Source organism: Mirounga angustirostris, unplaced genomic scaffold, assembly GCF_029215605.1.
Source record: "Mirounga angustirostris isolate CCGP_5_RB_7025 unplaced genomic scaffold, mMirAng1.0.hap1 SCAF_9, whole genome shotgun sequence".
In the NCBI taxonomy this organism is placed as follows: domain Eukaryota; kingdom Metazoa; phylum Chordata; class Mammalia; order Carnivora; family Phocidae; genus Mirounga; species Mirounga angustirostris.
Genome location: NW_026991717.1, coordinates 101,162,694 through 101,177,721, shown reverse-complemented (window position 1 = coordinate 101,177,721; position 15,028 = coordinate 101,162,694). Strand labels below are relative to the sequence as shown.

Sequence of the window (15,028 nt, the reverse complement as noted above, 5' to 3'; positions counted from 1 at the left end):
CATGATATTAAGGCCCAGCTAGAAGTGCTTATTTTTTTTTTCTTAACAACCAACTAGTAACTGGCTATATTTAATCCCCAAATGCATTAACATAGAATACCACCAGCAATGCTAAATTCTGCACAGGTTGGCCCAGGAAAACAAGTGAGCAACAGAGGACACTCTTTACTTTCCCTTTATTGTAATATATTTTTATTAAAGTATAATTGGCATATCATATCCTGTTAGTTTTAGGCGTACATTATAGTGATTCCACACTTTCATACATTACAAAATGATCCCCACAGTAAGTCTAGTTACCATTTGTCACCATACAAAGATGACTACCACACAGATGACACTCTTTACCACAGCCAAGTAAATGGGAGAAAAATTAGGACTGCCCAAGAACATTCAGATCACATGAACAGAAGGACTCACTAACTTTTTCTTGAATACTATATCATGGGTCACATATCAACATTGCAAAGCTTGCTATGAACCCCAAATTCTTTGCCTTATTTTATCGCACAGTAGTTCTACAACTTCCAAAGCATTTTACATTCTAGATCACTACCTTAAATCACACCCTAAACTACTGATTCTCAAACTTGGGTGGGCATTAGAATCAGTTGTGGAAGCTCTTTAAAACACAGACTGCTGTCCCCACAGAGTTTCAGATTCAGAAAATCTTGGGTGGGGCCCAAGAACGAGCATTTCTAACAAGTTTCCAGGTTCCTGATGCTGCTGGATCCAGGGCCCACACGCTTGAGAACTACTTGCTCTATGCTTTTTTAGATACCTGTTTAATAGTCTTCTGTGATTCATCAACTTTAACTTTCCATTTATTTTCTTCTTGTTCCACACTTCTCTGTAGCTTCTGTAAAATTCCTTCCTACGGGCAAAAGTATAGTTGTTTTGAAAAATTCATGTTCTAATGACAAGATAAACTATTTAAGCCACTAAGGAATAAGTTAATAATTTAAAAATAAAACCAAAATATAGATTAAAAATCATTTCCTACTGTTTCTGCTAGGACGGATTTATATTTTTCACACTCGAGCTGTAACAATGTGTGCATTTCATCAGCTTCTTTCAACTTGTGCTCTAGAACCTACAGAGAGTGAGATAAAGAAAAATTCTCTGGTTTTACCAGTTTTCTGTGCTTCAAATTTGTTGCAACATTTAATGTTATATTATGACAAGTGGTTTCTAACTGTTTTAGGGTGAGACCCTACATTTCAACCTTCTTAAGCAGCAATCAAGTTCAACAACCTTTTTGGTCATTCAGTCTTTACTAATAAAACTTCCTGAGTCTGATTACTACAAAATATATTACACAATTTATAGTAGGCTTATCACTCTTTAGCAGGATGGTAAAATCAAAGCAGAACCACACGTGAAGTCAAGTCACAACACCTATGCTACTCACATATGGAAAAGAGGATTTTATTCATGCCACTTGAGGTACAAAAAAATCTTCCAAATTTTAGCAAAGATAAAAACACATCTAGATTCTGAACACTCTTAATGAGGTATCTGGGGATACTTTAGCAAACCAGTCAGTTTCTACCTACCTACCTCAACTGATCTTTACTTTTTAAACCCAGGCTAAAAAGAGAGTAAGAGATAGTTAAATATACAGTTTTAGAAATGATTACGATACAGAGTTAAAGAAACAGCAAACATCAGCTTTGTATACTTATCAAATGCAATGAAGACTTGTAGCATTTCTATCAAAATTTATACAAAATGAAATCACCTTCTTACACTTTCTCAAAAGGTCATTATGATTCTATTCATAATATGTACTTTATCTTTCCAAGCTCTTAAAGACAATTCTGATTTACTTCTTTCTTCCATGTCTGGTTACAACACAGATACTTCATTTCTTGAACTAACCTTAACCTCCTCTGAACCTGAAGTTTCAGCCACACATTCTTTTGCCTTCTTTTCAAATCCACGCAACCATTCACTATAACTCTGTAAAAAAGAAAAGTCAAAATAACCAATTTCCAAAAATATCTAAATGAAATAAGTAAAACATTTGAAACCACCAAATTAGATGACTATGAAAAAAGCCTACAGACAAACACCACCTTTCTGGAAATTTCAAAGAACATAACTGCTGCATAAATTGTACCTACCCCAGCCTTGAAAATAAACACTGAAAATATACCTCTGTATTACCACCAAAATCACATCTTATTTACCTTGACCAAGGATATCTGCAATTGAACTCTGGACTTTATGTATATAGAGATCTGGACTCACTTAATTCCAGCCTCTACCACTTACTAGTGCCAGGACGAGTACATTCAATCTTTAAAACAGAGAAAACTGAAAATAAATTACTTTCAAAACTTTACTCAGGTAAACCATTTCTCAAAAACTAAGTATTCTGGGGCGCCTGGGTGGCTCAGTTGGTTAAGCAACTGCCTTCGGCTCAGGTCATGATCCTGGAGTCCCAGGATCGAGTCCCGCATCGGGCTCCCTGCTCGTCAGGGAGTCTGCTTCTCCCTCTGACCCTCCCCCTCTCATGCTCTCTGTCTCCCATTCTCTCTCTCAGATAAATAAATAAAAAATCTTTAAAAAAACAAAACAAAACAAAAAAACTAAGTATTCTGAGTTCATAAACTAATAAAGTTCAAATGAAAATACTTTATTCAGAGGATTTCAAACACTATGAAGGTGTTCCAGGGATTCTGAAAATACTTCGAAATAAATACACATAATGAAGTGTTTTTAAAACCATAATGAGAAGTGGTAAGAATATATAAACATTTACTTATTTAAAACCAACAAAGGGGCACCTGGGTGGCTCAGTTAAGCATCTGCCTTTGGCTCAGGTCATGATCCCGGGGTCCTGGGATTGAGCCCCACGTCAGGCTCTCTGCTTGGCAGGGAGTCTGCTTCTCCCTCTCCTCACACCTACCCCTGCTCGTGCTCTCTCTTGCTATCTCTCTCAAATAAATAAAATCTTAATAAATAAATAAATAAAACCAACAAAAACTATTTGTGCTGACAGGTTAGCTGATGCAAACACAAGGCATACATATATATATATTTTGGTCTTAGTCATTCTAGATTTTAGAATAAATTATGCTACATTTTTGATGCTCCTTGTCCAAATTTTAAACTCTGATAAGAGTATTTGTTAGATACTTAAAAGAGAATAAGAGGAAATTTGATTTAAACTCCTTGGTTTAGTTTACTCCAAGAAAAAAGAACACATGAAATTTCTATTAACTGTTCAAACTTAAAGCTTTAAGTATATGGCTGAATCAGGATTCTCTATACTCCATCAAGTAAGAATAAAAAATAAATACAGCTGGATGCTGAGATCACCCCAAAGTACAAGACCCCATAGTACCAAGTGGTCAAAAAAGCCTATTTTTTTTTAATTAATTAATTTATTTTTGAGAGAGTGAGCAAGCACGTGGGGTGTGGGGAGCAGAGGAAGAGATTCTTAAGCAGACTCCACACTCAGTGCAGAGCCCAATGCAGTGCTTGTTCTCACGTCCCTGAGATCCTGACTGAGCCAAAACCAAGAGTCAGACACCTAACGACTGCACCACCCAGGCACCCCAAAAAATTACATTCTCATATTATAAATTTGATCCAAGACTAAACGTATACCATTAAAATTCTACTTAGCTTCAAATACTGGAATTCAATAAAAGTTAAAAGTCAGCTGAAAAGATGATTTAGTTGCCTAAAGTTTGGAAACATTCCTCTAGGTCATATAGTTTAGATCTCTCCTATACTGATTTGCTTAGCAGAAAAGCAAAAGAAAACAGTAAAAAGATTTTACTTCATGTGCAAAATTCCTTTTATATCTACTGACTATATTAACTTAAAAACAAACTTAACATTTTTTTTTAAGATTTTATTTATTTATTTGAGAGAGAGAAAGAGAATGAGAGAGAGAGAGCATGAGGGGGGGAGGGTCAGAGGGAGAAGCAGACTCCCCGCCGAGCAGGGAGCCTGATGTGGGATGCAATCCCGGGACTCCAGAATCATGACCTGAGCCGAAGGCAGTCGCTTAACCAACTGAGCCACCCAGGCGCCCAAACAAACTTAACATTGTTTTATCATCGTAAATTAAATAAATTATGCTATTCTTCACATTTTCAAAAATCTATAAATGTTCACTTTAGTAGAGTTAATATACTTCTCAAATAACAGACTACCTGCAGAAATATTCAACTTTTAACAAGTGGATGAAAAAAAGCCAAATATCATCAGCCAAGTCTTATGGTGATTTATAAATATTTATAGTGCCAAAAACTATATGGCTGTTGAGGGTAATATTGCCGTTAAGAATGAGTCTATTACATTAAGAAGAATTTTTCATGCTGGTGATTTTACACAATTTTTTTTTTATATATATATATTTATTTGACAGAGAGAGAGGGAACACAAGCAAGGGGAGTGGGAGAGGGAGAAGCAGCAGGGAGCCCGATGTAGGGCTCGATCCCAGGGTCCTGAGCCAAAGACAAACGCTTAACAACTGAGCCACCCAGGTGCCCAGATTTTACACAATCTGTAAAGAATAGATATTATAATCACTAACTCTCTCGGCTCAATACTGCCAAATAAATAAATCCCCCAATTTTATTTCCATTAATAAAATTATAAAGTAGGAATAAAGAAATAAAAACAGGTCATGGCCACAAAAGAAAAAATATGAAATAAGTAGCAACCCCTTTTTCTAGGCTTCATGTAAGACCAGCACTAGAACTAACAGTGTATCCTTAAGTCTGTCCAGTACAAGTTGTCTCATCAGTTGAACCCACAGAGGTAGACATTTACTATAGTGATCAAACCTGAATGTATCCGCAACAGTTACAAAGGAAACTAAAGAATTGTTGCTCCTTGTACAAGTTAAATGTAGACTGTATGTAGATACAATCTAAGAGCAACAGCTAAACTCAGATTACACATAAAACAGACTATTAAATTTACTTATACCACACACCTAGCACCCATAGAAAGAATGGCCGAGAGCTCCTTGGAGAAACAGCTGATTCTAAGTTTGGAGCAGAAAATGTAAATGATAAATCAAAAACATCTTGTTATACCACAAAGCAAAGAAGCTGTGAGAGTTTAGCAGTGCTGTGTCAAAAAGAATTTGATAGCCAGCCTAAATAAGTTCCAGTGGGCCAAAGAAAGAAAAGCAGACATTTATAGACCTCATGATAGAAGTGCACAACACCGCCATGAAGAAGTCTTGCCCCACTCTATCCTACCTCTAAAGTACTGAACCTGAATCTCATCAGGCCTCTACTGACTACCAATTTATGGGATATAAAAGGTACAGAGAACACACTGACACTACAGGGATGCAGTTAGTTAAATCCAGACTGGGAAATTTCTTATGAAACCATTAGGTTAAAAAAAAAAGGGGGGGGGGGAGGCTGGGTGGCACAGTTGGTTAAGCATCTGACTTGATTTCAACTCAGGTCATGTCATCAGGGTCATGAGATTGAGCATCACATTGGGCTCTGCGCTGGGTATGGAGCCTGTTTAAATTCATTCTCTCCCTCTCCAAAAAAAAAAAGGGGGTGGAGAGGGGGATGTTGCTGACATACAGGAGGGATCCATGGAATCAAAAGGATCTAAGAGACCGCTTAAACCAATCACACATTGACCTTACTTAGGTCCTGATAACAACAAACTATAGTATGTGGTTATTTCATTAAAACTGAAAATTTATATGACAAAAGGGAGAAATGCATTGACAAAATGTATGAAATTAAGGATTTTTAATGTAATTTTAAAAGGAATCCTTATCTTTTAGAAATACATACTAAAATAATTACGGATGAAACGCTCTGATGTTTGACTTCCTTCAAAATAATCTAGGAAGTGGTAAAACAAGACTGTGTACTGCAGGCTCATTATACTATTCTCTCTACTTCTGAGTGTTTATACAATTTACCATTAAAATAAAATTTTAAGGGCGCCTGGGTGGCTCAGTTGGTTAAGCGACTGCCTTCGGCTCAGGTCATGATCCTGGAGTCCCGGGATCGAGTCCCGCATCGGGCTCCCTGCTCGGCAGGGAGTCTGCTTCTCCCTCTGACCCTCCTCCCTCTCATGCTCTCTGTCTCTCATTCTCTCTGTCTCAAATAAATAAATAAAATCTTTAAAAATAAAATAAAATAAAATAAAAAATAAATAAATAAAATTTTAAAGAAAGACCCTACAACACCATTTTAGCAAACTACATGCACTCTCACTGGCTTTCTCTGCTCTCAAATATTCACTGTAGTAATTCTCTGAATCAAAGCAACTTTTCTCTCACTTAACCCGAAGTAAAGCAAGCTGTTCTGTATTATCTTCAAGGCTTTCCTTAAAGAAGTTAACAGGTGACCAAAATCTTGAGCTTTGAAATGAAAGAAGCCTGGTTCAAAGTATTAAACACATTTAATTAAAAAATGAAATGTTCCTAAAACTAGATGCAATCATTTAAAATTAAGCTCTATTTGGGGGGCGCCTGGGTGGCTCAGTTGGTTAGGCAACTGCCTTCGGCTCAGGTCATGATCCTGGAGTCCCGGGATCGAGTCCCACGTCGGGCTCCCTGCTCAGTGGGGAGTCTGCTTCTCCCTCTGACCCTCTTCCCTCTTGTGCTCTCTGTCTCTCATTCTCTCTCTCAAATAAATAAAATCTTTAAAAAAATAAAAATAAAAATAAATAAATAAAAATAAAATAAAATAAAATTAAGCTCTATTTGGGGCGCCTGGGTGGCTCAGTCAGTTAAGTGTCCAACTCTTGACCTCAGCTCAGGTCTTGATCTCACCATCACTGAGTTTGATCCCCATGTTGGGCTCCATCCCCAGTGTGGAGCCCACTTAAAAATAAATATATAAATACATGAAATTAAAATAACAAAATTACGCTGTTTTGAATAAAGCTATTAAAAACACAACTGGCCTATTAAACATTAATATTTCTTTCCCAAATGTTTACAATCCTCTAAATAATTTTATATTTATATTATGTAAATTGTTATGTAAATATAAATATATTTATATTATGTAAAATTTACAGCATACAACAAAAGTATCAGTTGAATAAACAGAAATGAGTTTTGCACCAGGTTATTTATCTTACCTACTCAAAAGCACCCCATATTAACAACAGAAAAGATTAAGGAATAGATGTACTTCTAAACCAAGTGTAGAATGCAAATGCTGCTTATTCACAACTTCCTTAAGTAACGGTAAAGAGGACTTGTTTGGAGAAATAATCAATCTTACCAAATTCGGAGGAACAGACACCTTTGGAAATAATTTTTTGAGAACTTCTTTAGCTTCTAATTCAATTGCTTCCACATGCTGTTGTCTTTCCTAAAGCAGAAGATGAACCAAGTCAAACTTACAAGATTATAGAATTAAAAAAAAAAGTCTTTTAAGCTCTAAGGGAGAAAAAAGTCACAGTACTTTAAAAATTCATCTTAATACTGACAAATGCTAAAATTTATTTTGAAAATGTTAAAATGCTTCCATAAGAAAAAATCTGCAAAATCTCTAAAGCATCCTAAATAACGTTTCAAGTTAAACCAACGTAGTATCTGATAATACGGACATTTTCCTTGCTGTTAGAAATCAAGTGATTTGCCCTTCTAGAAACAATGCAAAAAACAAACAAGAACAAAAAAATTAAAAATACACCTCCTAAGCTAAAACTTAAACTACATGCAAAAAAAAAAAATCTACCTGGGCAACGTAACTGAGGCTTACTGGCTGGCAAATCTCTCTCTATAAAAAAAAAATGCATCACTGATGGACTGTAACACCATGGGATTAAAATGGCAACTTTCACATTTCCAGCTTCAAGGTCAAGTGACATTACAAAGGAAAAAAAAAGGCCATCAAAATTTGATGGGTGGTACATATGAGAAAAACAGGAAAGAAAGAGGAAAAACTGATGGCAATTAATTCCCCAATACCAAGCATCAAGAAGACTAATTCTGACACAGGGACTCTTGTCAGCTGTAAATTTAAAGGTATTACAAATGCACGTCTAAATTTGGTGATTTTAAAACCAACTATAATGGATATCAATTATTAACTCAAAATCATGGTTTGTCAAAATTAGGGTAATGACTTGATCACACGCAAAATAAAAATCTAATAGTCCAACTACCTCTACAAAATTAAAAAAAAAAACGACACCCAAAAAATGCACATCTAAACCAAGCCAAGAAAAAAACACTTGTGAAGTTCAACAGGTGACAAGAAGGCAAGCGAGCTAGCAACATCTCAACCTTATCTACCCCACACCATTTAAATGTGACCTTTGAAATCCATTACTGATTTAAGATGTATACACATCAATTTAGAAAATCTAAACATGAAAATCTAAAATTACCCAATAAAAAGCTAGAGATTAATCACATTCTGAACACACACAAAAAACTTAACTTTATTCAAGATTAGTGGCAGTATTTTACTAGATGTTTTAATGGAGTGTTTTCAGTGATTCAATAAAGTCCACTATTTTTCAGAAATACACCTAACTGCATAAGATACATTCATTCAAGGAAAATGATTTACTGCTAATTCAGAATTAATTCACAATTAAGAGGTCATTTTTATCATCTGACCATAGAAGTGGTAGAACAATCACTAAAGAAAAACAGGGAGAGAGCACTGTGCAACGAAGTTTTTTGGAAAACTTTCCAAGGGAAAAAGAATCTAAGTAAAAGAAATGTGCCTAATTTATAACAAGAGGCAGAAAAATGAGAAGTTAATTTTGATTTGTACTAATTTTGCTAAAAAGTTGCCATCTACTTTGGTAGTTTGGTTGTGGATCGCACTTTCCATTCCACTTTAATACCTGGGAAAGATCTAATATTAAAAATTGCTATTTTTATCTAAGTGTAATATTTATGAAGTATCTTTCATGTGAACCTATCATTTATAGTAGCTCCTCAAGAGTACTTACTACTTTAAAGATAATCTTGAAAAAGCAGTGTATCATCCTCTCTTACATTTTAGATAAAGTTACTGTTACTTATTTCTATCATCTAAAACACTAAAGGAGTTCTACATAGTTCTTTTTCCTCCCAGCATAACTTATGGTTCTGAGTCTATCAACATCACTTTACCCCTAGCCTATCTGAAAACAGTCTAAATTCCATTAAAATAGAGAAAGACTATAAATTCTGTTCTCTCTAGATCATTAGCTATGCAAGAAGCCACGAGGCACTTGGTGTTGAGTTTTGAAATAAGGGTCAATTTTTATACTCATCGCCAAGCATATGATGAAACATGGATAAATTCTAGTTCTCTTTTGGAAACAATTTGCAAGAATGCCTAGAACAGTTGCCCATAATTTCTTGCCGGAATGGCATGATATTAAGTAAGGGATTTGCATTTAATGCAGTCTCGTGAACAAAATAAAAGCTACAAAGACAGGTGTTAACAGTGAAAAATAAGGTAACAGAAACAACCAGAAACTACACCAGAACCCCTCTGCTAACGGAACTGACGGCAACCACTCACAATAAAACAATAATGTCCTACCCACCTGGCCTCACTTATTCTTTTCCCTGGCCTAGATTTCTCTAGTCCCCAGTATCTGCCACCTGTCTCAAATTTAGGTTTTAGCGAAAATTAAGGCAGGTGAATAGGTACAGAAGTAAATACAAATCTATTACACTAGAGGAAAAATAATGACAATCATTTATTTGATTAAAAAAACCTTACAGAGGGGCGCCTGGGTGGCTCAGTCGGTTAAGCATCTGCCTTCGGCTCAGGTCATGATCCCAGGGTCCTGGGATCAAGTCCCGCATCGGGCTCCCTGCTCAGTGGGGAGCCTGCTTCTCCCTCTCCCTCTACCTGCCTCTCTGCCTACTTGTACTCTCTCTCTCTGTCAAATAAATAAATAAAAATCTTCATTAAAAAAATAAATAAAAAAAATTTAAAAACCTTACAGAAACTATTCTACTTAAAAAAAAAAAAAAAAGTCCTTCAAATGTCATTAAGACCTACATTTAAAATTCAACAGATTACCGTGGTCCAAAAAATACTTACAGAATGCTCAACTAAATCACATAATTAACTTTATTAACCCATCTACAAAATTCAATACTCCTGTTCACATTTATTCTTGGTAGAAATTTTCAAAATGCTTGACTGAACCAGCACATTCATTTGTCTCCATCTTTAAAAACAACTCTTCTCAATTATAAGTCATTAGAGTCTTCGAACCCATGGAACAACTTGAACTCATGGAGAACAGCTTTTATTGTTTTGAAGACAGAGGGAGCTATATATATGTTTCAGGAGTACTTTACATACTCAATACTCAGGTCAAGAGAATTATCCCTTCTATTAATATTCCATACTAAACATAACACATGCCTCATTACTGTATAGCCACTTCAAAACCTAAAGTTTAATTTTTACTCCACCTCTTCTAAGGAAGCACCCAGAATTGATCCCTTCCCTTCCCTGTACTTAACACTTTGATCATTTTCTACCTTGTGTGAGTCATCTTGGTATGCCCCAAAGAACCTAAGGGAGTTCGTGTACATCTATGTATTCAAATGCGTTTGTTAATTCAGTTAGATTTGGGGGGGGCCAAGGTTTTTACCAAAGTGCCCTTAACCAACCCACGAGGCGTACAGTGACAAGAGCTTACTCGGGTAGCATAGGTCTCCTGAGATTCTTCAGTGTAAAGCAGTAATCACCAAAGCTCAAACAATCAGGTAATCATAACAAACTGCATGTTCAAAATTAAAGCTTCAAGAGTAGATGAAAAAAGCAGAGATGACAGAGATGATAAATGTGGATGATAAGGAGGTTTTATATTTAAATTGCAGTAAAATTAAATGCTTTAGTCTGATTTTAAGACAAGCTGCAGATTTTCTCTGTTCAGTGGATTGCTTCTAGGAGTTAGCATTACAACCTTGGAAGTCTTGTTCACTTTGTCCTGCAGCATTTTTTCAGTTGATGCCAATGCTTCCATTGCTTCCCAGTTTTTCTCCCGAAGGTCCTAATCATTTTTAGAAAGAATGATTTCAGTTTATCCATTATTGAAAGATTTTTGCTTTTTTACTTCATCAGTATTTTGCACTGCATTTAAATGCTGGTTACTGCAAAATTATTTCAATGGGAAATATGTATATTAGCAAAAAAATAAAAAGCAATGTTTAGAAGTCTGAATGAGAAAATAAAGATGCCCACTTCCCATGTTTTAGTATACACACCATATATGCCAGCTATAGAGTAATTACTGTGCACATGTGACAAAGAAGAAAGCATTCAAAAGTAAACACAAACCAAGATAAAAATATGATTTCAGGTACACCAAATATTAAGGGGTTACGGACAGGGCAAATACACAAGTACTGCAAAAAGCTTTACATGTGATTCTTAATCAGGGCCCATTATCACTCAGACTTTCCAACATTTTTTCCTCTACACAGGTTTTATGGAATTAACACATTTCCAGTCTACCTAGGAATAACAGAGTCACTCCCTGTGCCTGCCCATCTCTTTCGGCATGGTCAAATGTGTATGCCATAAAGCAACCTGATATGAATATATGAGCTACTTGATCGAGGCTGAAAACAGGGAGGCTGGAAGGCTAAAAACCACATTCTCTTGGAAGAGAAACAGAAGTCATGGGAAACTGAAAGATCTATTTTAACAGCATTTCAGTAGCAAATACCAGGAAGGACAATCTGCTATATTTCAGTCTTTCTTCAGATTTAGAAACCTAAAGAGTAGATTAAAAACAAATAAAAAGCCAATAATCACCATCTTCTGAATGCTTACTTATGTGCCCAACACTGAACTTGGTGCTTCCCATAAATTCTCATTAATCTTCCTAACAACCCTAAGAGGTGTTTACTCCCATTTTATAGATGGGGAAACCACAGCTGCGGTAGGTTAAGAAATGTGGCCAAATATACACAGCCAGGGTAGGGGCCGAACTAGCATGGACCGACGCCGCAATCGGCTGGCTCTTCTCACACGCCCCAGTGCCTGCAGCAGTGCTGCAGCGTTAGACTCGTTTCACTGTGGCCTCCTCATCTCAGAATCCGAGTGATAAAACACACTGAACATGTCCGCAGGTTCGCCTCAGGTTTTGTGCCAAGCGATGCTGTTAGGAATGTTACACAAACATACAAAGGGCAATTCACATACCTAATTTTGACAAACTCAGGGGTGCAAGTACATGTCAACTTGTTAAATTAACAAATTAATGCAAACCTTGAAAAATTAAACTTGCATTAGAAAACACGTACCAATTTCCTACCAATATACCCTTAAGAGATTTCACTAACATTTTTACCTTGCTCAAGTCTTAGCAATCATACTTTTGTGTGCAAAAATTCCTTCTCTAACAAGAATGTTTGGATTCTACTTACAGGTATCACCTTCTGGTCAGAGAGAATTTGAGGAAATCACCTAAATTCACTATTTGTCTATTCAGTAAAAGTATTAGGACTTGAATTTCTTAGGGCGCTATCCCTTCCCATTCTAGTATAAATGTTCTGAGGCCCCTAAGCGCTAATTACCAAAAATTTAAACCATCTGTTAGTTTAAAAGAGGAGGTTCCAGAAGGCTCTAAAAAAACTAATTACTGGGGCGCCTGGGTGGCTCAGTTGGTTAAGCGACTGCCTTCGGCTCAGGTCATGATCCTGGAGTCCCGGGATCGAGTCCCGCATCGGGCTCCCTGCTCGGCAGGGAGTCTGCTTCTCCCTCTGACCCTCCCCCCTCTCATGTGCTCTCTCTCATTCTCTCTCTCAAATAAATAAAAAAATCTTTAAGAAAAAAAAAAACTAATTACTAAAAATACTAGGTTTCAATACCGGGTTACTTTTAATTTACAAAAAGGCTAGCCCAGTCAAATGAAAAGGAGATGCCATTGATTTTAAAATACTGAAATGAAAAAATAATTTTTTCAAATAAAAGTTCAACAGAAAGTCAGTTGTATTTTAAAAAAATAAAAAATCTGAAGCTGTAATAATTATACTTTCAATATCTAAAATGATAATTAGAAGTATACAAATTAGTCTTTTCATTTATTCATTAAAATATCTGTTCTCCAATAAAATTACTCTAATAATCCTCCCAAAAAAAGGTACACACAAAATAGTACTTTCTTACAAATATTAAGAAAACTACAGTAGAAGTAAATTTTTAGAAAATGATGAAGCATACTTCATTTCAGTGAAGTAATAAAAAGAAAAGCTTTATTCTGACAAAGATGTGCTTACATTGTTTTTCTTCCTCTGGTGTTCAACAGCCTCCTTCAAAGAATCTAACTCATTCTGAAGAACAGTTATTTCTTTCTCTCTTTCTGAAATTCTAAACCAGAACATGAATACACATAGCAACATTTTAGGTAAACAGTGAACATAGTATTTATTACTACAAAATAAAAACAGCAAGTAGATGATGCTTTGCAAAATGTATTAACTTAAAAGGCAAACTCTTTTAAGCTTAGCTATTAATTGTCACCATAGAAAACCTATTTGTGATGCATTCTTATTTTCAAAAATGACTTTTACAATATGGCATGCTGATATTTGTGCTCAAGAAAAATCATCCCCTTAAGAAGCACTTCATGAATATATGAACTGCTGCAGTTATAGTTGTTTCTATTTTTATCTGTGGCAGGGAAGTAGCTACTTTCAGAAGAGTGAAAACTGATGTAGACACATTCCCTTCAATATTTTTCCCAAAAGGTAATGAAATCAGTTATGACTTTCTTTAAATGGCTAACCCACAACAAAAGTATGATATTAATGTGAGGTAGGTATCATTTTCATAACATCCTCAGGATTCAGGTTTTTCTAATTCTAATGCATTAGTTAATTCCCAGAAATGCAGAAAGCAATGGCAAAGATTCACAATTCAATTCTGTTATAGTTGAGAGCAGGTTGGGTAGAAAGTTAAATTACAAATAGCTCTCAAGAATAAGGCTCTATATATAAGAGGTTGGCAAATTAGGGCTCTGGGCCCAAACCACAGTCTTTTTTGGTCTGGCCCTTGAGCCAAGAGCTGATTTTATGCTTTTAAAGAATTGGGGGAGAAAAAGGCGGGGGGGGGGGGGGAGACAAAACAGAACTCTCTGGCCTACAAAACCTAAAATATTCACTACAGGCCATTTACAGAAAAAGTTTGCTGACCTTTGCTCTGTACAAACTCCAGACTCAATTTACCAGTAAATAATTCTAAACTAGTAAACCAACAACCTTGTAAATGAGTCAAGATAAAAGAATACTTTTTATCACCTAATACACTTAATGTGGTTGACATCTAGAATGCTCAAACATAACCAACTTAGCTGAAATGACCTTAAATATACCCTCTTAGAGAAAAATACAAGCCAACAATGAAAGAAAAATGCTTCAGTAAAAAAAAAGTCTCCTTAAGGGGCACCTGGGTGACTCAGTCCGTTAAGCATCCAACTCTGGGTTTCGGCCCCGGTCATGATCTCAGGGTCATGAGATCGAGACCCGCGTCAGGCTCCCTGCTCAGCAGGGAGTCTCTGCTTTTCTCCTATGCCCCTCCTCCTTTTCGAGCTTTCTCTAAAATAAATAAATGTGCACCAAAAAATAGAAAAGTCTCTTTAAAAGAAAGCGATCACAGGAGCGCCTGGTTGGCTCAGTCAGTTAAGTGCCTGACTCTTGATTTCAGCTGAGGTCACGATCTCAGGGCTGTGAGATTGTGCATGGGGGGGCTGGACATGGAGACTGCTTGGGATTCCTGCTCCCTCTCCCTCTGTCCCTATCCTGTTTCTCAGCTCTCTCTTAAACAAAAAAAAAAGACAAAAACTTTTTAAAAAAGCAAGCAACTATAAAGAATGAGATCTGTTTTTTAATGCAGAAGCAGAAACTTACTTGCATCATTCAATTCCACAATGATACCAGAAGGGTAACTAAGATAATTTAAGGTAAATAAGTAAAGCCTTAAATATATATTTTAACTTTATTAGATGTTTTCTAAAGTCCTAAAAACCTCAAGATCTCCCTCAACAAACTCCAAATACCATAAAAATGTACAGCAGTTTGGCCAAGGGC

The 15,028-nt window shown here is 36.1% G+C and overlaps 1 protein-coding gene across 6 annotated transcripts in view; it reads right to left on the bottom strand.

Moving 5' to 3' along the window:
* KTN1 (kinectin 1) overlaps positions 1-15,028 on the bottom strand; it is a 110,496-nt gene that overhangs the window by 12,408 nt on the left and 83,060 nt on the right. For 4 of the 6 annotated variants that reach the window (XM_045900920.3, XM_064571092.1, XM_045900921.3 and 1 more), the window contains exons 32-37: positions 13,220-13,310; positions 10,900-10,986; positions 7,242-7,331; positions 1,882-1,962; positions 1,004-1,093; positions 782-874 (exon numbers count right to left, since the gene is read on the bottom strand). In XM_045900920.3, the coding sequence (XP_045756876.1) occupies positions 782-874; positions 1,004-1,093; positions 1,882-1,962; positions 7,242-7,331; positions 10,900-10,986; positions 13,220-13,310 (532 nt within the window). The remainder of the gene's footprint in view (positions 1-781; positions 875-1,003; positions 1,094-1,881; positions 1,963-7,241; positions 7,332-10,899; positions 10,987-13,219; positions 13,311-15,028) is intronic. The other 2 variants (XM_045900922.3, XM_045900923.3) reach the window with 1 other exon arrangement.